At 40.1% G+C, this 23,841-nt stretch overlaps 1 protein-coding gene across 8 annotated transcripts in view; it reads right to left on the bottom strand.

Annotated features, from left to right (window-relative positions):
* ARHGEF28 (Rho guanine nucleotide exchange factor 28) overlaps positions 1-23,841 on the bottom strand; it is a 314,268-nt gene that overhangs the window by 13,892 nt on the left and 276,535 nt on the right. For 4 of the 8 annotated variants that reach the window (XM_045074450.1, XM_013063681.2, XM_045074451.1 and 1 more), the window contains 4 exons: positions 22,351-22,389; positions 22,209-22,256; positions 17,467-17,952; positions 16,061-16,361 (listed from right to left, as the gene is read on the bottom strand). In XM_045074450.1, the coding sequence (XP_044930385.1) occupies positions 16,061-16,361; positions 17,467-17,952; positions 22,209-22,256; positions 22,351-22,389 (874 nt within the window). Of the gene's footprint in view, positions 1-5,094; positions 5,182-13,370; positions 13,480-16,060; positions 16,362-17,466; positions 17,953-22,208; positions 22,257-22,350; positions 22,390-23,841 lie in introns of those variants that run through there. The other 4 variants (XR_001181930.2, XM_013063683.2, XM_013063682.2 and 1 more) reach the window with 4 other exon arrangements.

Below are 23,841 nucleotides of genomic sequence, written 5' to 3' on the forward strand. Positions count from 1 at the left end.
AACCAACCTCCAAAATATATTTTCCAACTGCAACTTTGAGTTCATGCCATTCAAAAAAGATAATTTTAAAACATATTGAATATATATAGAAAAAATATAGAAAGAGTAATATATATAGAAAAATATAATATAGAGAAATACATAGAGATAAAAATAATATATAGAAAAAAATGTTTTGTTCAATACAGATTTTCACACCCTTGGCATTCTTTTCACATTTGTTTGTTACCAGGGTAAAGATAACTATATTACATTACTAGAAATTAAACTTAAATATTTTTAGAAATTATACAGTGAGAAAAGAAGGCAGTTTGCAGAACAGAGACAAAATAAGGATTTTACCAAAACAGCAATCAAAAAAAAAAAAACATATGTGTCAGAGGATTAACTGCTCTATTCATTGGAGCCATCTTCCTCCAAAGAAAATTAGTTTTTAATTGTCTTAGGAATACTAATGTCATATGAAGCTACTCTACCTGTTAATATTTGTGCTTGCTGGAGCCTAAAGAAAGCTAATTTCCCTAAGTGTGCATTATATCCTCCTCCTCTGGATAGAACTCTCTCTTTTCTAAACAACTCTTTGAAAGAAGGAGCCAAAGCATTACCATACAAGTTCTCGTTAGTGGAATCAGCCACCAAGAGCAAGGATCATGAAGAGTAGCCTCGGCTACTCCCTTAGTGACCAGCAGCCCTCATTCCTTCCAGACAACCAGGGCCACTAAGCACACCATCCTGACAAAGCCTGTTAGCGCATAGTTGGAAGATACAGACACAGAGAACTATAATAAAGGCAAGACATCCTGCTCAGTGGCTGATGAATACAGCCCACAGCTGAACACCACTTCCCAGACCCACCAGAGAGTGAGCTTCCAGGCTTGGTGGCCAGGACAACTTTGGAGAGGACACAACGTCTTCACCGAACCCTGAAGTCTGACCAGGATGTCAACAGAGAGCAATGGCCTTGCATGGAGGTATTCTAGGTGGAATTTGCAACACTTGCAAAGGGGAGAAAATGCTATCAAAAAGGACAGTTGTCAAGTTTGGCTGAACTCTGAATCTATGCTGGTGAATCCAGGCAGGGGGAGGAGCTTGAAAGAGTAGCCTACAGAGGGCCTTGCCTGGAAGTGTCAGTTCTTACTTGAGGAGTGAGCATGGCAGCTACAGTGATCCGGACCTTTGTATGGTTGCCCATCAGTCTCCACACTTGGCTTTACCTGCACATACTGGGCCCCTGCAATGACACTGTATTCCCCTGGGTGTGCCTACCTGGACTGAAACCACATTTAAGTCAATCAAGTTTCCATTCCTCTGATAGACATTCATTGTTTGTCAATTAGTAGAGAGGGTGTTGGAATGAAAACTGATTTGAGGGGCACCTGAGTGGCTCAGTCAGTTCAGCGTCTGCCTTCAGCTCATGTCATGATCTCAAGCTCCTGGGATTGAACCCTGCACTGGGCTTCCTACTCAGCAGGGAGTCTGCTTCTCTTTTTCCCTCTACCTCTACCCCTCCCCACTGCTTGTGCTCTCTCTCTTAAATAAATAAATAAAATCTTAAAAAAAAAAAAAAAAGGAATGAAAACCAGTTTGAACTTCCTATCCATTTGTTCTTCACTCAGCAAGTACTCAGTGCTTAGTGGGTTCTCTGCAATGGGCTGGCCATGAGGGAAACCAAGGTGACCAAGACCTTGACTCAGCACCCAGGAAGCCTATAGTATGTATAATCGCTATGAAAACTTTCACTTTCTTAGAAGTTAAACAGGTATCTCTTCTAGAAACAATTCTACTCCTAGGTATTTATACAACTGGAATGAGAACATAATTCCCAAAAAGAAACTTTGTAGAGGAATGTTCACAGCAGCTTTATTCACAGTAGCCAAAAATGAGAAATAAGCCAGGCGTCCATCAACAGAAGACTAGGGAACTGTGGTAAATTCATCAATGCAAGATGAGTTGGTAGTAAAGGGGGACCAACTACAGATTCAAGCAATCCCATGGGTGTGTCTCAGAAACCTGTGAGTGAAAAAAGCCAAACACAAGTAAGGTTCATAGTGTCTGATTCCATTCCATTCTAGAATAAGCAAATTAATCTATGATGTGGAAAGTGGCGGAGTAATTGCTTCTGGGGGGTAGGGGTTGATTGGAAAGGAGTAGAAGGAAGCTTTCTGGAGTTACAGAAATATTCTGTGCCTTGATATTCTTTTCACCAAGTAGACTGAAGGGAGTTAACATGTGACCATTTCACTGTATTATGAATTATAACTCAAACAAAACTTCCTAGAGTCTAAACATTGTAGAAAGGAACAAAAGGGTGTATTGGACACATAGGATTACACAAGAGAGATCCCTAACCCAGACAAAGGGCATCTGGAAAGGCATCTAGAAGTAAGTGACCCTGGAGCTCAGGCTTGAAAGATGAGTCAGAGTTAACCAGGATGCCATTTACAATGACGTGGATGGAACTAGAGGGTATTATGCTGAGCGAAATAAGTCAATCAGAGAAAGACAACTATCATATGATCTCCCTGATATGTGGAATTTGAGAAACCAAGGCAGATCATAGGGGAAGGGAGAGAAAAATTGAAACAAGATGAAACCAGAGAGGGAAACAAATCACAAGGACTCAATCTCAGGAATTGAGGGTTGCTGGGGGAGCAGGGAACAAGGATAGCATGGCTGGGTTATGGACATTGGGGAGGGTATGCGCTATGGTGAGTGTTGTGAATTGTGTAAGAATGATGAGTCACAGACCTGTACCCCTGGGGCAAATAATACATTATATGTTAATAACAAAAAAAAAGGGGGGGAAAGTGTAAGTGGATAATAAACATAGGAACACCACCAACAAAAAGGAGTTAACCAGGATGGAAGGAAAGGGAAGGAAAGAAGATATTCCTAACAAAGGAAATAGATGTACAAAAGGGGTGGGGGTGGGTGCCAGGGTGTCACAGGGAAAACTTCCAACAGCTGGACCACACGGTGAGAAGGGCCCAGACCTGGCCTCCAGAACCAAACACAAAACCTCCTGTGCTTCGTCAGGGAAGACTCCCCCTCAGCACATGGCACCTTTGAAAAGACCCAAGGAAGTGAACCCAGAACATCTCTAAGAAGACTGGACACACAAATCCTTATCCATAGGTCCAAACGCTGACCTGGGGGCTAAACAAAGCTCTATCTTAAATTCACATTGGATTTGGTTTTCAAAAGACAACCCAGCTGGTTAATCATGTTGGGATCTGTCATGTGGATTTCAACCATTCAGAAGGGAGAAAAAAATGTGTTTGAAGGGTGTGCCACAGGCAATGAATGTATTTCAACATCCACTTATATCACGTGTTTACTCCACTGTATTTAAAGGAACAGTAGCCCCACAAGACACCGAGCTGGACAGGAGGAGGATACTGTGGTTAAATACAAAAATTTGGGAAGGGTCACTTTCAGATACACATGAGCACAACTCAAGCTGTGAAAAAGCTGGGTAACTGCAAACCCAGCATTTCCCAATATTGTTGTTGTGAGACCTGTCCATCATGGAACACCTAGTGGCAGCCGGTATAGTTGTGGAACATGTTCTGAGATGGGCCTTATTAGGTATAGCCCAAATGAAGTGCAAGACTTTCGGGCCACTGGAGCCAGCGCCCAGAAGCGGTCCAGCGGCTCAAGTCTTCAAATGCACTTCCTCATGATTTATAGCTTTCTTAACACCAGGTCTAGTAACAAGTGATGATTCTGTCTATGGAGTATCTCCAAAGTTCCAACTATTTTAGTCTTTGTCTTATGTAATCATCTTACCACCTCCAAAGCGGATACTATCAGAAGTCCGATTTTATATGCAAGGAAGCAAATGCACCAAGTCATCTGAAATACGTGCTTAAAATTTCATAGGTAATAAATGAGAGAGCTGGAATATGAAATGAGGCATAATTTCCAACCATTCTATCTTAAGCACCGTGCCAGCCAGCCATCTCCACTGTACAAGATTAACCCATCCTCTGTGCCTTCATCCGTTCATGTAGTCATACATTCAAATTCCTCACTTAACAATGAAGTGCTGATGAAGTCATGTCAAGGTCATTACACTGGAAAATATATTTTAGTCTATGTTGGTTGAAAGTTGGTTTTGGAGATGAGAGAAGGTGGATTCTTTATCTTCTCACTTTTGAGTATCAGGAGAATACCCTGTCACCTACTTTTATCCTAGGAATGTATCTGGTATTGGCCATTCTGGCCAAAAATGGTATTGCCAAGCAGGTTTCAACCCTAGTAGCTTTTCTGCGTCAGGTTTGATTCAGTCATTGAATCAAGGCCTTCATGAAACACATTTTCTGGAATTTTCCTGAACCATAGATTCTCAAAGCTGGCTGATGGACTCTATATCTAAAAATAAACAAACAAACAAACAAACAAACAAAAAACCATACACATACACCAACCCTGAAATAATCGTCTCTAAAAACACTAAAAATCCTTACCAACAGCCATCACTAGAAGTATTAATAAAGTTGTAGAAGTTCTTTAAGTTTAAGAAAACAAGTATTTTACCTTTAAAACCTTTAAGTTTAAGAAAACAAGTATTTTACCTTGATTTATAAAAATAAGATTTAATTGTGTCCCTGGGTAGGTGTGGGTAGGTGTGAATCTATCTTAACTAGTAGGTAAGAGTTTGAATTTGACAAATGTATCTGCAACACCTACATATCACTATAACTGTATCTCTTATCTGACAATTATCAAATATTTTAATTTACTAGCAGCTCCATTTGCAAAAAAATCCTTCCAGACTCTTAACCAGGTCAAATGACAACTTCTTGGAGTGGGGGAATTTTAATGAGATTTCCCCCAATACTTCCTTTGTTCTCAGACTCACCCATTTCAAATTTGGGCTTTGTCCCCCAAGTTCATTAAGGCATCTCAGAGCAGACGAAGCTCATAGAAGATGAATTTAGTATCTGACCTTTCACAATGCTTTACCCTCAGGCTACTTGATCAGCGTTAAATAACTAAAATATATATATATATTTTAATGTGTAAAGATAGTTCAGTGGAATACCCTAGAAGAAAGCTAACAGCCATTCCCCCAAGCCCCTTCTGTACTGCCACATTCTCCCTTCCAGGGGGATGTGATTCTAGTCTGCAGTCCCCAGAGAGACATCAGTGCACAACTGCACTTTTTCACACTGGAGCCTGAATGCAAAATGTGGCCTCATTACTACATGCCGACTAACAGACCATCACATTTTGGCTAAAATGTTTCTTACATTTTCTCCATCTGATCTATGTGCCAATGAAGAGGAGTTTGCATATGTAAGACCCTGTGAGCGTATTTCAGAGCTCATGCTGAACAGAAGCGTCAAGCGTCTAAAAATATAGGATGAGCTCTACTTATGTATAATCAATCATGCCAATCTGGATAATTTAACAAATAATCAAAAATAGTACAGCTTTGGGAGGAATAAATTTGTCAGGAGTCAGAAGTTTAACCTACTCATGGGAAGTAATACAGCTCTGAAAACTTCAGTTTCTTAAGAGAGGGTTCACTTTTAATCAGCTGGGATATACATTAAGCTTCCATATTCTTGTTATAAGAACATCCTCAAAACATAACCATATGGAAGCAAGTAAAGACAACATAATATACATACATCCAAGAGTTTAGGCTTATATAATTTCAAGAATGTTTAATAGTTCCATATTTACTACACTAAAATAAGAAAAAACTCAGCAGAGCTAAACAGTTAACTGGCAAGGACACATCTGAAATGACAAGAATATAAGCTTAAGATCTTAACATACAGATTCCAGAAGCTTCTGGCAGAGTCAAGTATGTGAAGTCTCTGACTTGTAATATCACACCATCCCATCTTCTGCCATCTGCCTCTAGCAAATGTCAGTGTATTCCCAGGATGGAAACAAGCTTCCTTTCTGAATCATTCCTACAAAGACTTCAAAAATACGGCCTGCTGCAGTTGAGCATTATTGCCTTGAATTCAGGATAAAAAAATTAATCCACAGCCTCCTTCAGGAATTCAGAAAAATCAAGAATTCCCTCATTTAAATGACTAGTGTCTAAACTGAATGAGGCAAAGACTCCCATACTGACAGCCCAGTGAAGGGCCAAACCATCTTTGAGAAATGGGAACTAGAGAACTCACAAGCTCCAAGATGGTACTGAGGATTCCAAGGACATGTTAGAAAACAGAACATTAAAATCACCTCCCCATTTGGGGTTTTTCACGAAGAGGCCTTCAAGCATGCAATTTCTGTTTTCTGTTGCTGGTGGATTTATGAGAAGCTCAGAGTGCAATGCCCTTATTGCAGTGTTAGAGCATTCTGTATGATTAATTGATTGCAAATCGCTGCAGAGGGTGCCAAGATCACTGGTAGGAAGCAGGTCATTAAATAAATAAAACTAGGCCAATGTTTTGCTTGTAAACATTACTTCCAAAGCCTTACAGCACAGCACCATTCCTTACAAAATGGCCTCACTTCACCAGAGAAGCAGAGTGTCCTATATTTTTGGCCGATGATGCAAATATTCTCTATTTAATCCAAACATCCAGCATGTTATGTTTGAGGAAGAAAAAGCTGTAGTGTAATGAAATTTGCACAAAGAGAGCTATGGAAAAGAGTCATCGTGAAAATAATTAAATTTTGCACAGCCTTACTGTGAAATTGTTCTGTGAAAGGCCCACAGTCCTATCCTGCATAACTGGAAACTTTGCAAGATTACATTTTTCCTTAGGTAAATCTTCAAACTATGCATTGATGTTTCAAATTAAATTGAATTAATATGTCATCCAGAGAGAGAATGAAGACCCTGGCCCCTTAACCGAGGAAACTCAACAGTGATTTATTATGGCAAATTAACAGCTCCGTAGATCAAAACTTGGGCCCAGTGGTTGTTGTTGTTATTATTATTATTATTATTATCATATGGCTCAAATCTGTGCAAAGCAACAGGACAGGACTTCTTCCCCTCAGCCAGCTGTGTTTGGGAACTGACCAGCTGAGAATATGTAGGTGCCTTCCAGTTAGTGCAGAGTAAAGCAGAAATACTTGTTAAGGTGCCACCAAACTTAATTTGAAGATTGCTAGCATCAATACGTGACCATTCAGGCAGTATTTTAAGTCCAACAATTTAGAAAGTCCTGCTAGGGAAATTGGTTCACATTCTAGGTGTATATTTAACTAAACAAATAGTGTTTGTTTTGCCTGGGGGAAATACACTAGACTTAAATAGGATTTAGCAAAAGAAAAAGGGTTAAAGAAACCATTTCACTGAGATGGAGCTGACTGTCCATGTTTAATTCACTGGTGTTTGAGCTACTATATGGTTAAAAAAGAAATACTCCAGTGAACAAATAAATTGACTAAGTTATTAATAAAACAGTTAAATGCTAAGCTGCTTATAAGCGATCTTCCTAAAATGACAAGGATAGGTTCATTTCTACTTGTTTAGAATAAATTAAAGCATTTTATGAAGAACACATTTTACCTTTTTATGTTTTCATTTGCTATGCATGGTTACATGGGGCTACATATAACATTCTGGAAAAATTAATCACACAAAGAGATGCTCTCTAGAGTTGGACCAAGAGTACCTATAGCAATGTGTTAAACAGGACGATACATCAGCAAACAAATTTATTTCAATATTAATTACATAGGAAGAAAAGTTGATAACTATTAAAGTTAACTGCCTAGAATCCAGTGGATTAAAGGCAAACAACAATCTGACAGCTACTCTGACATTTTAAGAATGCCATTTAACATACGCCCATCTTACAGGTTTTGAAACTCAGTGGATCCAGTGAGCTAGTCCCCTCTAGCCTACCTGTGTTAACCACCATCAACACGCCATGTAACTCTGTCTTTTTTCAACCTCTTCCCATGCCTCAGTCCAGGCAAGCTGTATAGCTCAAGCTTACAGTGCTGTCATTTCTGCTAAAGAGTAGGGACCCTGACTCCTTCATTTATGTCATAAATATTTATCCAATGTTCATTTTATGCCAAGCAGTGTGCTTGGTGCTTCTGTGAGAGCAATGAACAAAGGAGACACATGTAGCTTCCCCACCCCTGTGAAGCCTTTTCTGTACTGGGGCAGGCAGACATTACATACATTATTACACATGTAATTAATTCAAATTATGGGAAGTGCTAATAAGAGGTACGTCCTGGCAATTCTGAACTTTGATTTTTATCAGTCTATCCAGGACTAATAAGAACAAATTGATTCAGAGTAACCAAACTCAAAAGACCGAGGTCATAAACCAGAGCACAATTTTTAAATCTTAGAGTCAGGAATAATTCAAACCAAAATACCATTGGCCATTCTCAATTTTCTTTCTAGTTGAAAAACCTACTCAGGGAACTCAAGTACAACTACAAGATTTTCTGGGGATACACTGACATAATGGAACCATTTACATAATGTAAGCAGTAAGGGTTGGAAGTTCTATAGGTATTGGGAGCTCTATATGCCAAACTGAGATGTTCAGTCTTGTTGCCAGAATACTTCTTACATTTGGTTCTGGAAACACTGATGACTGATGTAAACTGTTTCTCTATGGAGAGGAACAAAGGGAAGATAAATGCTGTGCTGTTGAGATTGCCTCTCAGAACAGCTGTGGTAACACAACCAACACCCCCTCTCAGACCAATACAGAAAGGTAGTTGGGCTTTCTATTAGAATAGATTTCCATTTTGAGTTAAGAAAAAAAAATCCCCAATTTAGTTTTTTTTCCTAAATCTAAATCCTATCAGCTATACTGACATTTAGGAGACACATCTTTATCCATATGCCACCCCTGAATCACAATCAGAATTAATTACTTCCAGAAGGTAGGAAGGAAGCAGATATTCCCCGGATCCCTGGACGTGGCAGGCATTCCCCTCCTCCCCCTTTAGCACTGTTAACATTTCCTTCCAGATAATACGGATGGAGAATTAAGGCTTAGGAATCATGCAGCCTTAGGAGCCTGGGTTAGTGTTTAAAGTGAGGTTCTTGAACATCAAGCCCAGCCCTCCAGGTTGGCATTGCAGGGATAGAGGGCAGGCTGGCTGCTTTGGAATCACCTAAGGAGAATGTTAGATACACAGATTTACAGGCCCCAGCCATGTCCTACCAAATGAGAATCTCTGAACAAAGGAGTTCATACTTTTATTGAATTTTTCCAGAAATCCTGAGGCGTAGCCAGCCACAGTAACCACGGTTCCAGCACCAATCCCACCCATGACACCTTATGTCTCTTCAGCCTCCCGGTTAGACTGTAGCCCTCCATGACACAATCATAGGAATTTGAATCTGGAGTCAGGGCTGGGGGAGGGTCCCTCCAAGTTTTAAGCCACTGGCCTTAAAAAGTCCACCCATTCAACTCTATTTTTCTAAATTCATCTTTTCGCAGAGACTCAACAAAAAGAGAAAAGTTGTCTTATTTGAAAAACCCAGTGACAATCACTGTCATTTCACAAAATTGCTGTGTAGAATAAATGAGATGATGAATTCAAATGTGTTTTTAAATGGCATGAAGTACCATATACTATTTCATTATTAATTCAACCCAAAGGCAATTGGGATAAAATTTCCTAACCAGGAGGAATATAACTTTCTCTCTCATTTCAAGTGAATAAAAAAGCCCAAACAGCAAAAAACAAAAACAAAAGAACAACAACAACAAAAACACACTTTTACAAATAGACTTTTACTATAACACAGCCCATCTCATTCTTTACACATTGCCTATGGCTGCTTTTGAGGAACAACAGCAGAGCTGACCATATGCGACCAACACCTGATAGCCTGGAAAGATGAAAACACTCACTGTGCAGTCCTTTAAGAAAAAATTTGCCACTCACTGGGCCAGACAGCCATATTCTTCTTAGGCAGACATAAATTAACTGTCCTCAGCTAACCAATTCACAATTTAAGCAAGCTCTACAAAATGGAACCTCCATTGCAGGATGGACATAGGGGTGAGAAAGGGTCCCAGATTCTGATCTGTGGAAGGGAAGATGCCTCCTTTCCTAGTTTTGAATCATTGTCTCATGAGTCAATGCGACTGATAGGAGCATGCCTTGTCCTTTAAGCACGTTTGGTTCATAAATGGTTGTGAACTTCCCTTCCAAACCCAACCCATAATCACTTCAAGAATAAAGCCACACAAGGGGTGCCTGGATGGCTCAGTCCATTAAGCAACTGCCTTCAGCTCAGGTCATGATCCCAGGATCCTGGCATCGAGCCCCACATCAGGATCCCTACTCTGTGGGAAGCCTGCTTCCCCTTCTTCCCCACTTGTGCTCTCCAGCTCTCACTCTGTATCTCTCTAATAAATAAATAAAATCTTAAAAAAAAAAAAAAGAATAAAGCCACACCATATAGGAAAGGCCAAATGTGTAGTCCATAGACCACATATTACATATATATTTACATGAAGGAATACATATACATATATATATGTGTGTGGGTATATATATATATTTTTTTTCATCATCCCCCCCCACCTTGTTTTAAGTTAAGGATGACCCAAGCCCAGGCCAACCTCTGGAATCATTCATACCAAATGGACTCTCACTTCAGCAGCTTGTTGAAACCAAATTGGAACCCAGGGTGGGAATGAACAGGCAGCCACATGGCTGGCTGGCTGCCTCTGTATCCACCCACCCGCTGGTTTTCCTCTCCTGCTGTGTACTGGGCTCTGTGCACTAAGGCGGGCTGGCCCTGGCCCAGCTGGCTCCCACAGTCAACCTGCCCCCAGAGAACTATGCAATCAGGAAGCTGGCAGTCAGCACCGGGGGCTCACCAGGCCCTACAAGCAAATGCCATGTTTCCCTTTCCTAGTACAAAATCTGCAAAAGGCAAAAGTCAATCATCTACATTTGTCAGTGAGAAAGATTAAAATTAAGCCTCTGAGCCCAATTCTTTATAGTCTTGCCATGACGTGGATTACCAAGAGCATGTAATATCATGATTTCCTTAAAAATGTTCCCAAAGTGATAGTCAAAATTCCATAAGAAGAAGAGTTGCCCAGTAACTTCCCAATAGATGCATCTGGACAAAAAGCTGAGATCATAACGAATGTGTTCAACCATTCGCTTTTTAGTTCACTTAAGCAACTCAAAATAAAGCCATCTAATATCCCTCCATTCAGAGAGAGCTCAAAGTTCGTAGAGCTCTTTAGTTAGGGCCTACATTTGGAAATATGGTCTAATGAAACTATGGACTCAATACCGTCCACCCCACTCTCTACGTGTTGACATATGCGATTGATAACATATCAATAAGCAGAGGTAGATCATTTATCACAATTTTACAAGTTCAACTCACTTGCCTAAGCAAGTAAAAAAACTCACAATGTAGTTGCCAGTCTACAACAGTCTACTACAGTTCAACTTTGGTACATTAAAAAAAAATTTTTAAATATTGCAATGAAAAAAATAATCATTTTATCCTGTGTTAAGGGCCAAACTTTTTCCCCCTGCCAAATTCATATAATCAATTTCTACCCCCCCATTACCTCAAAATGTATTTGGAGATAGAGCCTTCAAAGAGGTAATTAATTGAGGTAATTAGAGACCCTGCACCAATGTGAATGGTCTCCTTATAAGAGGAGGATGTTGAGACGCAGACAGGTGGGAGGTAAGAGGAGCCAATGCAAAGACACAGGGAGAAGACAATCATCCACAAACCAAGGAGAGAGGCCCTCAGCAAAACCAACACTGCTCACACCTTGATCTCAGACTTTCAGCTTCTAGAACTATGAGGAAATAAATTTCTGTTGTTTGAGCCTCCTAGTCTGTGGAGGAAAGCCCTAGGAAACTAACACATTCCCCCTTTCAAATACACCTTTGTCCTTGGAGTTTATGGTATCCAGTGCCAGTTGGACTTTTGTGAGAAATTGCCTGAAGGTCCTTGGCAAAGCTTCTTTCCACACAGTTTATACAAATAAGGTGCCCATTTCTGAATTACGGAATATTCTAAAAACATTAGAAATTATCATAGTCACTTCTTTAAAATTGTTACTTAGAAATACTAACTATAGTGTAGCTTTTTCTTTTTCTTTTTTTTTTTTTTTTTTTTTTTGGAAATTTTCTATTTCTTTCCATACATAAAAAACATGTCAGTGAAAGTTTAATACAGCTGTCTGCATTAAAAAAAAAAAAATTCCCAAGATGAAATATTCTGAATACAATGCTTTGAATTTTGACAATATTTTGATGGGCACCAAATCCTAATATGTACTGAAGAGAAACACTCAACACTCTTTTGGAATCCAAATTTAATAAAATTATTCTTCTGCCAATAGCTACATGACTAACACAAAAAACTTGGCTCTTGATTTAAATTTTATCATATGCATGGCAAAATCATAATGCTTTAACTACACTGAAGAGGAACTTTTTAGGCAATCTTCAAATACTGAGGTACAGATAAAAATATAACTGAAAAGAGAGACCAAGATTTCAGAGTAATTTCCATGCCATAAAGTGTTTTGTCCAGTGTTTAAGGAATAGGTCACATGTAGACTAATGGATGCACTGTATAATTAGTTCTAGAATTCCAAAGCTAAGAGGTGGGGGAAAAGTCACAAAAATATTTGTTTTGCCTTTAAGAAGAGTAATAAAGAGTAATAAAACTGGACCCATTTCATGGGTCCAGTCACATAGAAATTGTCCTACAAGGACTATATTGTTTAAAGAAATTTAAATTTTCTGTGGTCTTATAGTCTTTTTGTAGTCTGCGTCCCTGAGAGGAGTGTAGATTAAGATCTTGAAACAAACCCCTCTTCCACTAAAAATAAAATCAAACACCAACTTGGATTTAATGCTCAAATACCCAAGATGTGTATTCATGAAACAACTTCTAAAAGTGGAAAGCAGAATTCTTTAAAGTGCTACCTTAAACAATATTTACAAGTAAGATGGGGTGATTATTAGGTGACATTAGAGAAACAAACCCTATTTAAGAAAATGGGCCTTATGGGAGAAAAGTGAAGCTAAATGATATTTAGGATATCTGAAGATGCTCAGAATCCACGCAAACAATGGCCACCACAGTTTCAAATACTTAGAAATATCTTCCAAATGGTAGTACCCAAAAAAGGGAGGAAGGGGAAGTAAACCACAAGAAAACAACAACAACAATAGTAACAACTGGCCCTTAACTGTGAACACCCTGCTGGGCATCAAAGCAACATTTATTCCACTTCTACTGCAACTGCTACAAAAAGTATAATAAAACAGCTTTCTAGAAATCAGCCACATACAGTGTCCTGGCGAAGAGCAAGGGCTCCAGTGCAGGTCCTCCCGGGGTCCATCTGGGGCTCTACCATTGAGTAGCTGTGGGACCATGGACAAGTCATTGAACCTCTTCATACCTCAGTTTCCCACTGAGATGCAGAGAAGAACAGAGCTGTCCCCATGGACTGTTGGATCGAACGCATTTCTCCCTGGAGAACTGCAGTACTGGGCTGGAAATTCAGTGTCCTGTAATTGTTGGCAGTGCATTGGTGGTAGGGTAAAGGAAGACCCAGTTACAATCCTAGTACAGTAAAATGGCTGGGGACATTGGACTGAACAAACCAATGAAAAGTCTACCGTCTGTGACATCTAAACACATTCAAGAACCTAATTTACCCGCTCCCCCCCCAAAATTTAATTTACACACCATTTTCCCCATCAGGTATACTGTTCTAGAGAGTCATGTGTCCATTGACCCCATGCCCACAGGACCAGATTGGGAAAAAGAACAAACCATCCTTCAAGAAGCTGTCTTTACACAGCTGACCTTGGGGCCTACAGATAAAACCTTCAGCACAGCACTCACTCACGGTGGCTAAAGGCACATTTCCCAAAAACACCAGCCAAGCACATCAGAGGCAAATTTTGTTGAGTCTGAATACTGTCAACCACGTGTTCTTAGGAGTGGCCGTTGAGTGACCACTAGCCCCAAGACGTAGTGGCAGAATGCGACAACGAGCACGGACACGGCATCGTCCTGGACTCCAGCACCTGGACCATCACTCTCTCCATCTGCACACCCAGGCCACCTTCTGCCAGGAAGGCACCCTCCCCCCGCCCCCACCACCAGCACACATGGGGGGCCCGGGCGAAGTCCAGCAAAGACCACCATCAGCAGCTTATTTTATGCTACTGTCAACATTAAAAGCTGTGAACACACCAGTACAGTTTGAACAGTCGTATCTGGCCCTCGCCACCCTCCTAAGAACGTGTATCCAATTTTCATGCCACTTCTCTATCACCTCCTAATCTCCTTCTATTCTCTCCTCCAGAAACTGCTTAGCCTGTTACGAGTAAACAAACATCAACAGTGTTTTCTGACCAGTTGCAAAACTCCAGTGCTGAACAGCACACACTGCATTCTGATCTAATCCCTACTTAGTACACACACCAGGATGTTCCCGATAGATTCAGGCCAGAGTTGATTTTCCTCTCTTCTGCCAATGTCCTCGGTGCCCTTGGCCTCTTCTGGACACACAAGAGCTGCAGCCTAAGTACATTTTCTCAGAATTTCCCTTGGCTATCTCTAATTCCTTACATGTGGCGAGACTGGTTTTGGATATAATCACTGTTTATTTCTTTAGTATACTTTCTATCTCCTGCAAGGGTGCTGCCAAATGTTTAAAAGCTTTATACTTTGAAGCCCAAGTCAACAGAAGAAGATGGGAGATACACAAAAAGGGAGAGATGCTTCTTTTAAACAAAAGCTGAATGTGGTTTAACTCAAACTGAGTTTTTGAATTCTACCAAATCAGGATGCAAAAACTGCCCTGACAAAAACATAAAATTTAACACCGTGAATAGCAACTTAATGAATCCGCACAGCAAAATAACATTTACCTAGAAAAAGTCTACTGCAGTGTGGTCTCCACGATACTAAAGCTGCAAGATAATAAATGGGTTATGTCCTCTAAAATCTGCCTATTTAAAAAAAATCCTGATGAACCATTCCATTTTATTTTTTTTTAATTTAGGATATATTTGAAATGATGCTTTGAGGAGTGATTTCATTCTCTCCCAGATGCTGACAAGAAATAAGAATGTTCCAGGAGTGACTAAGTCATGCAAAGAATTATCCACTACGAAGAATTCGCATCTTTTAGATTAGTAATATATCAACCCTCGGGCAGGGTCAGAATTATTACTCTCTGATTCAAAGTTGCTGAGTACCTTCAAAACTCTCTGTTGCTGAAAACTCCTCCCACAGACAAACTAAGAATATACACGAAGCATGGCAACAAATCCGTGTCAAGTTCTGAAGATCTCTATACTACTGCTTGTTTTATGTTTCTGAACGATTTTGCTGTCAGTGATTTATTTCACATCCATGTGGCCGGCCATTTGTTTATTCTATTGCATGCCATCTGTTTTTTGGTAGAGAGGTTTCAAGTTCTTCTCATTCCCTACTTCGTATCCCACAGAAAACAATTTATAGTAGACATAGATTTAAATCACTCAGATTCATGTGGCGTTGGTAACGCAAGCTGCCTTTCATTTATATTTGGCAAATGCTTTAATGGGATTAGCAAATTGTGTTATTATGATATATAACGCTTTTTTTTTTTTAACAATGACAAATGATGTTAACAGGTTCATTTTGGGGGTGTTTAATAGTAGAAGAGATTTCACTAACATTAAAGGAAATTGCCTTTCCTTTAGAAAAGACCACAAGCCTTGTCTCTATGTTTTATTTCTGAGAGCCAGTGAGTATGCCTACTGGAATGTGGTAGAGTGTACAGTAAGGAATGACTCTCCCTTACAAGTCAACCAACTTGGTAGTTATCATCATTTAACCCACAGATCTGAAAACCCTGTCTGGTCCCTACATCTTGGTGCCATCCTCACAGCCCTCTAACCACGTTCCAACTTTTCTAGAAGATGGCCCCAGACTTCACCCAAGAGAAGTTTATGCCACAAACTCCAGCTCATCAGAACCAATTTATTCCCCTTCTAGGACTCACTTCGACTTGCTCTGAAGAAGAGCCAACCATTCAGAGAAACAGCTTCTTGTTGAAACCACACAGATGACATTTAAAGTGTTAATTACCATTTTTACAAGAATCCTTGCTGCTTGGGTGGAGAGGGGGTATCTGATGACAGGACCCAGTGGCTGTCCATAGTTCATGGTTGACATCCAAGGGCTGAGAAATGTCCAACTGGAGGTCTACTTGATTTTCACTAGTCCTTACCAAATCAGAATTAGCTATATTCTGGGGATAAGTGGCATCCTGATGGACACCTGATAAAGTCGATTGGTTGTAAGGGTTGAGTGACATTTGTACTAAGGCTTCATTAACGAAGAATGAATTTTCATGACACAAACTCTCGGATCGATTAAGTTCCATTACCTGTGCAAGAAAATACAGAAAAAAATACAATAATTTCTCTAGCAATTTGTGCAAGTTTTATAAAGCATTTATTTCTAATCGTTTTAGCAATCAAGATTTTTAATAAGTCCTTATATCCATCCCCTTTTAATGAGCTAGCATCAAAACTTCAATTTGGTGTGTCTAGCCTATCTTTAAAAACAAAGCAAAAGCAAGCAAACAAAAAACAAAAAACAAAAACAAAAACAAAAACAAACAACAAACAAAAAAAAACCCCAGCAGTGGTACCTTCTACTGAAGTGTTTCCACTTCAACAGAGAGCAGCATTTTCTTTTTTGCTGACTAAAATGTTGAAAATATATGCATGAGGTATTTGCAATATATGCATCTGGTGTTTGCAATAAACATAATTTACCCAACTTGAAAGGAAAATCAGATGCAATGCAGACCTTTCTTATCAAGCTTTGCCACTTTATGCACTATCAGTAAAAAGCATTCATGTGTTCAGAGCACAGCGGAGTAAACTCCTGGGGCAAATGGAACTGTCAAACATGAGGAGAAGGGGCACCAATAGAACACAATCCTCGGAAAGTTTTCAATATCCCACCCAGCCACTCATACTCACTTAGTATACTCACATTAACTATTATTAGTTAACAGAAAAGTACTGTACTTGCTAAACTCAGTACCTATGGATGCACATTAATAGCTAACTGATCTGGTAAAAGGCCTATCTATACCAAACCCTGAAGACTAAATCATGCAAAGGGGTCCTTTAAGTCCAGGAAAGGTAGCGTGTTCCCAGCAAGCAGGGTGCCAGGACAAATTTTGCCTTCTTGGAGGACTCCCTTTCTGTGTTTCTTTCTTCAGGTAAGGGCGTCACAGAGTATACAGTGAGCCCCCCATCCAACAGGACGTAGGTCTTCCAAATTTCCCTGCGGTGAGTCAAGACATGTATGCAGTCTTGGCAGGTTCCCAGTTTCTGCTCCCTACACATTAACTCTTAGGGGCTCTTATCACAGTGGGCAAAAAGGCATCAGATCAGTATCCCTGGAGTGACCAGGACTAAACCCGTCCTTGAGAAGCTGCCTCACACACCACTGCTGCAAGCAAGGAAGATCCGTACCTCTATGCTTCCCGGAGAAAACGCCGCGGGAAGGCTACTCTGCCGCCCGTGTTTCCAACCACACAGCAGGCTCTGTTGGGCCCGCATCCTCTCCCTCTCCCTTTCCACCAGGCGCTGGCCCTCCCTCAGCCGCTCCAGGTTCTGCTGGTACTCCTGGAGCTGCTGGTCCAGCTCCCCGCGGGTCCTGAGCAACAGCTCCTCCTGTGACCGGCACTCCCTCTCACGCTCCTGCAGCCGGCTGGCCTTGGCCTCCTGCTCCCGCTGCTGCTGGTCACACTGGCGGTGCCAGCGCCGCTGGTCCTGCTGGAACTGGGACTGCAGCTTGTGGATGTTGGCTAGCTCTTCCCGCTGCTTCTCCAGGTTGCGGTACTTCTCCTGGTCCTGGAAGGGGCTCCCTCTGAAGGACGGGCCAGGAGAGAGGCTCTCCTGCTGCTGGAGAAGCAGCCTGTGGACCTGGATGTGGCTATCCTGGATGGTCAAGGCGGCCTGTGAGAGCAGGAGAAGGGCAAACAGTCATGGCCTCCATGTGCTTATGCTTGGGGTTCTAATGACCTCCGAACACCAAAATCACAACCCCTTTCTTTCCTCTTAATATTCCTGTCCTTTCTAAGTTAGCTCCCCAGACTAACCTTGACATTCCGAAGAGGTTTATCACATTTTCTAGCAGGATGGCTTGAGAATTAATAAACCAACAAAAAAAAAGAAAAAAGGCACAAAAGCAACAGTCATCCCCTCTTTCGGAAATGTGTTTTGTTGCTGGTTGTTGGTAATATTTAAGCAAGCCTTTTGAGTAAGAATTCAGTACATAAATTCACAAGACTGCATTCCTGGTCTATGTCTCATTCTCTGAGGTCTCTCCACTCAATAATTCATGAGAACTTAAGATTCTATATAAGCCTGATAGTATCCTTTATTTGAGTCCCAAACCAAAAATTACTTAAGCTATATTACATACATGAAAACATAAAAATAAAAGTCAACCACTTGGAAACTTTTGGTAAATAATCTTTTTATAATGTAATGCCCAAGGACAGCCGTTAATTTCATATTGAGGAGATACGTAAGTGGTAAAGCTATCTCGTTACTGTTATTTCTTCGTATTATTGCAGGAAGGTCATACATAAAGTCCTAAGCTGAAATTCATTTGTTTAATAGATTGCTAACAGGAGGCTGGAATGATTAAGGGAACATAGATACTCTAAAGCCCAGAGGACATTACCAACCAGATTAAAAAACCATTTGGAGTTACGGTATCTGCCTATGAAAAGTTTGGCAGCATCACAGGAAATAATTGCCAAGATTTGGAAGCATTCCACAAAACCAAAAAGAAAGGAAAAAAATCTCTGTGAATGCCCTTGGAAGCTTTTAATTTTGTAAGTTCCTGTTTAAAGCACAAAGAAACACAAAAGGGACAAATTGAAAATGGCCACATACTGGGTATGTATGTGTGTTTTGACTCGCTATGAAAAATTATTACTCTCCCAGGGATAAATTCACATTTTTCTTTCCTAAGAATTTTTAAAACTGTCCATGTAACAGATGCTGGGAATACAGGGATTTGACTAGTAGTTCTTTGTTAGATCAAGAGTTCCCCCATACTTTTGAAGATTAAAGAATGCAAAGAAATTTTAAATTAGTACTTGTCCTAGAATAAGATTCAAAAATGAATTTGCTGTAGCCTTTTGAAATAAAATTCACGTTTTTACAATTGAAAACTTACTTTAAAAATTCCAAAACTCACATGAATATTTAATTAAAGTCTTTTAGAAATTATTAAAAGGAGAACAATGATTATCATTGAAAATAGGTACTAATTATATTTAAATACAAAATAATTAGCATGTAAATAACCATTCAGGGCTCTGCTGACTTGGCTAGAGCAAACTATAGAATGCACACTTATTAATTCTAATAAATTTCAAGGGCATCAATACAGCAAACAAAAATCCAGCATTTTGTATATTGAAACTACCATGGGAGAAGACTACACTCATGAAAAGTTCACATTACGCTAAGTAAGTGCCACCAGGAAACTTTCTTCATGTCTACCCAACATGTGAGATGAGACCACTCTCTCCTCTCTCACATGGAGGTGACCCTGAAGACTGGATATTCATTTTCACATTTACACTTGATACTTAGATCTAGGAAAGACACTAGCACTTGCTTTTCAAATTTAGGAAAATTCCCAGTTTGCTCTCTCAACTTTTGTCTTCTCCTGTCCACCTCCCCTCCATCTCTAACTCTGCTCTCCTAATATTGGGATCAAATTTCATTTGCATCTCATTTGAAAATGCATATGTAAAAACTTTAATCATGCTTAAAAGATTCAGCTTCAAAAGAGATGAATGCCCCACGAACAGACATCTTCCAGAACCCACATCCTCAGACCCGCTCAAAAGTCGTGGTTAAGAGAATCCACTGTAGAATTTGCTATCTCCCTTCTATTTAATATTGTGCAAAAATTAGGTCATTTCGGTAAGCATTCCCAAACCCTGAATCCACAAAGCATGGCATGCCACACTGAAAAGAAGAGAGATGACCTGTGAATGTTTTTATCAGGCAACACAAGCTTAGATACTCAATGTTTTCATCTCCCAAAAATTAGTGAACTATGCTCAAACTATAGCCATTTCTCAGTTAAAATGTAAAAGAAGAAATGTTTGTTTTCTATGATAAATCAGCTCTAAGATCTACCCCAGACCAACATGCTTAATGTCAGACACCAAAGGATTCCCATTAGATCTTGCACGAGACAAGGAAGCCTGCTATTGTCACACTTACTTACAACATTTCTAGAAGTAAGACAAAGTAAAAGCCAAGAAAATCAAATTGATGTCACCATTGAAGAATAGCCATACTACTTTCAAATTTTAACATTCTATCTGAAACAGTCCAAAGAATAGAACTGCTAAACACAAACATCTTCTAATCTAAAGTAAGAGATGACAAACAGCATGTTCTCCAACAAGGAGACTATTTACTTCAAAAGTGACAATTTTCTCCAATTTTGTTCATAAATAGGAAATTTTAATTTATCAGCCCTGGTATGAGGATACAAAACTTGTCAGAGTGATTCAAATCTCTTAGGAAAGAATATATAGGAACGCATAGAAAAATAGTAAGAGACTATCACTGTCATATATTCAAATATAACCTAAAACTTTAATTACTAAGATAGGGTACTAGAGCAATAGGCAGATGGTCAATAAAAGAAAGAATCTTGATTCAAAGCATAAATAAGAAAACATCAAATGCAGCATGACTTTACATTGTTTTCCGGTGAAAACTTAAAGTCAGACTTACTTTTAATCTTCTTTTAATATTCAACAGGTCTAAGGTACGAAGTAGGAATGGCTAATAAACCAGGGGCAGGGGGGAGGAGTTTAGTTCCGATAGCAACCAAAGAAATGAAAAATAAGGTAGTCAGATACCTTGATCTATTTTCAATTTGAGGAGGAGAGAGGGATATTGATGGGTTTGATTATTTGGGGTAGTATCTATTAAAAAGCCTAAAAAAATAATTCTAGCCATTTATCCTAAGGAAACACTCAGCTGTGTTCAAAGAGCTTAGTGTGCAAGAATATCTAACAGACCTAATTAATACAGAATTGTAGCTACAAAGAACTGGATATATGCTATAGACTTGAATATTACACAGCCACCAAAAATTGTGCTACAGAGTAATAGCTGAATGAATAGAAAGGTACATGTTAAAGTAGAGTATATAGAAAATGATTCTAAAAAACTGGAGGGAGGAGCACCTGGGTGGCTCAGGAAGTTAGGCATCCAACTCTTGATTTCAGCTCAGGTCCTGATCTCAGGTCATGAGATCAAGTCCCATGTCTGGCTCTGCACTTGACATGGAACCTGCCTGAGAATTTCTCTCCCCCTCTCCTTTTGCCCTTCCCCCCACTCAAGCTCTCTCTAAAATAAATAAACAAATAAAATCTTAGGGAAAAAAACTGGAGGGGTATATACCAACATCACGGTAGTAATTCTCTCTGTAGAATCACAAGCCATTTTATTTACTTACATCCTCAAATTTTTCTACCAATTTATACTTAACATTAGCATTGCTTTTGTCTCATTAAAATGCTTTTAATCCGTATAGTGAACGCTTGGATCTGGCCTCTCTTGTGCATGAACTAAGGGATCATCCCTGTAATCCTAAACGCAAGCACAGTTTTTATGTCTGTCTCTCTGTGAGAGACAGTGAGCCACCCGATGTGCCCCCATCAGCCTTTGTGTGCCCAGCCCTTAGCACAGTGCCCAGCACAGAGAGAATGCCCAATAAATGTCAGGGGGATGAACAAACAAAAGAATGAAGGAACTCCTGAATTATTTAACTGTTCTAAAGGCCCCAGTCCACAGGAGAAAATGAAAAAAGTTTAGGTGCGAATTTAAGTTTTCACCAGAAAATGTGAAGCCAGGCTACACTCACCTAAGAGTTTCACCGTAAACTTCAAGCCAGATCACAGTCATCCATATTTTTTAAAGATATGAACTGTTTTATGGTTTCAGAGAAGAACGGTCTAAAAAGCAGGAGTCTTGCCTCATGATTACAAAACCAGGTAAAATTCCAAGCAACTAGTAGAGCTGCACTTTGGGAATTGGCATTCTTTTAAGATCATTCGCCACCTCTCAGACGTTCTAATTTTTAATGTCTGGGAATCATCTAGTAAAATGCATTGCATTAAGAGAAACGTTCCCAAGGTCAAAGATCAGAGGAGCACAGTTACCTGAAGGCTATAGAGGAGACGGGTTAAGTTCTGTATCGCTTGTATAATCTGAAAGATAAGATCATAAGTGTCAAATTCTTGAAAAAGCACTCATTATCTGAAACTAAAGAGAGGATGACAATTTCAAGTGTGTAGAGCTCACCTCTGACTGTGAAGAAACTGGGAAACTTCTATATTCCACCTAAAATACGTAAAAAATAAGAAAATGAATAATCGCTCTACTTTTGAAAAGCTGCACTTAGTGTTCCAAAAATCTCTGACCTCAGGTAAATCACTTCACTCCCCCTAAACTCTTCTATAGTGACCCTCTTCTGGCCAGAAATCAAAGCCTACAGAATTAAACAACCCCTTGATGAGAGCCCCATCTGTGCAAACTCTGGATTTGAGATGCAGGGCAACTTTTCACCGAAACATCCCTTTAAAATAACAACAAGGGATGACAGTAAGGAAGCTCTGCACTCTCTCAGTAAGGAACAATATTTACCTTATGGAAACCACATGGTCAGCTGAGCTCTCCGTGCCCAGACTGAAGTTGGCCTTCGGGCCAGGCTGCCCCCCTGCATCCTGAGGCCAGATTTAGAAGCTGGAGGACATCCTGTCTGAGTTCTAGCTCCCTGTCTCCATGCTGAAGATTCACGAAGCCAAAGCAGCCAGCGGTTGGGAGAGGAAACCCAGACCCAGAGGTGGCCCAAGGGTCAGCACCTCGCTGGCCTGCTCGAGATCCTACTCTGAACTCAGTGGAAACATCTGTGATCGCCTTAGGAAAAGCACTATCAGCAGAGGCCATGAGTGGGGCTGGAGACCACCTGCTCCTGGGGGATGGGGGTCTATGTTTCATTCTTTGTCTCCCTAATGCACACAGTAGAGACACATGTGGACAGTGAGGATTTCTGGTTTCCAGGATTGAACTGAACATTTGTCTATTCATTTATTGCCTGTCTTCTTTCACTAGGACATAAGCCCATGAGTAGTAGGGCTTCTTACATGATTCAGTGCTGTTATCTACAAATGTAACAGTGATGTCCAGCATGTAAGGACATTCACACTCCATTCCCTAAATAAATATCATGCATCTGTTGTATACTCCACTCCTTGTGCTATGGGAGATCATCAAATTCCCTGCTTTCCTAGAACCTACTGTCCCCTGTACATTGCTTGCTCTTATCTGAGCAACTTTACACTGAAGCCATAAGAAACGGTCAGCTGTGGTAATGTTCTTGGGTAACTCTGGACTTGTAAATTCAATCAATTCAGGCTGGTGAAGCTTTGAGGAGATAGCCAGATCCCTTCTTCCTGTCCCTCCCCCACACTCTTCCCCATATTGCCCATAAAAGATTTCTTTACTGACCAGAACCTCTAAGATAGGAAGGACAAAGGATGGAATAGAACATGAAGTTTAGAGTCATTAGGCCTGTGCCTGGAACCACCCCCCCTTCCCCACCCCCCACGATACTGGGCTAAGAACCCCCATTCTCTAGTGAGTTCTAGAGTTCTCTCTGCTCTTGTGGTTTGGTCCCTGCTTCACAGTCATTACCTTTGTAATAAGGAAATCATATGCTATAGAATTTTTATACTCTATACAAATTAGAAACATAGAAATGAGCTGAATTATGTTACATGTGGTTACTTATTT

Source organism: Mustela putorius, unplaced genomic scaffold, assembly GCF_011764305.1.
Source record: "Mustela putorius furo isolate JIRA1106 unplaced genomic scaffold, ASM1176430v1.1 tig00537350_pilon_pilon_pilon, whole genome shotgun sequence".
In the NCBI taxonomy this organism is placed as follows: Eukaryota; Metazoa; Chordata; class Mammalia; order Carnivora; family Mustelidae; genus Mustela; species Mustela putorius.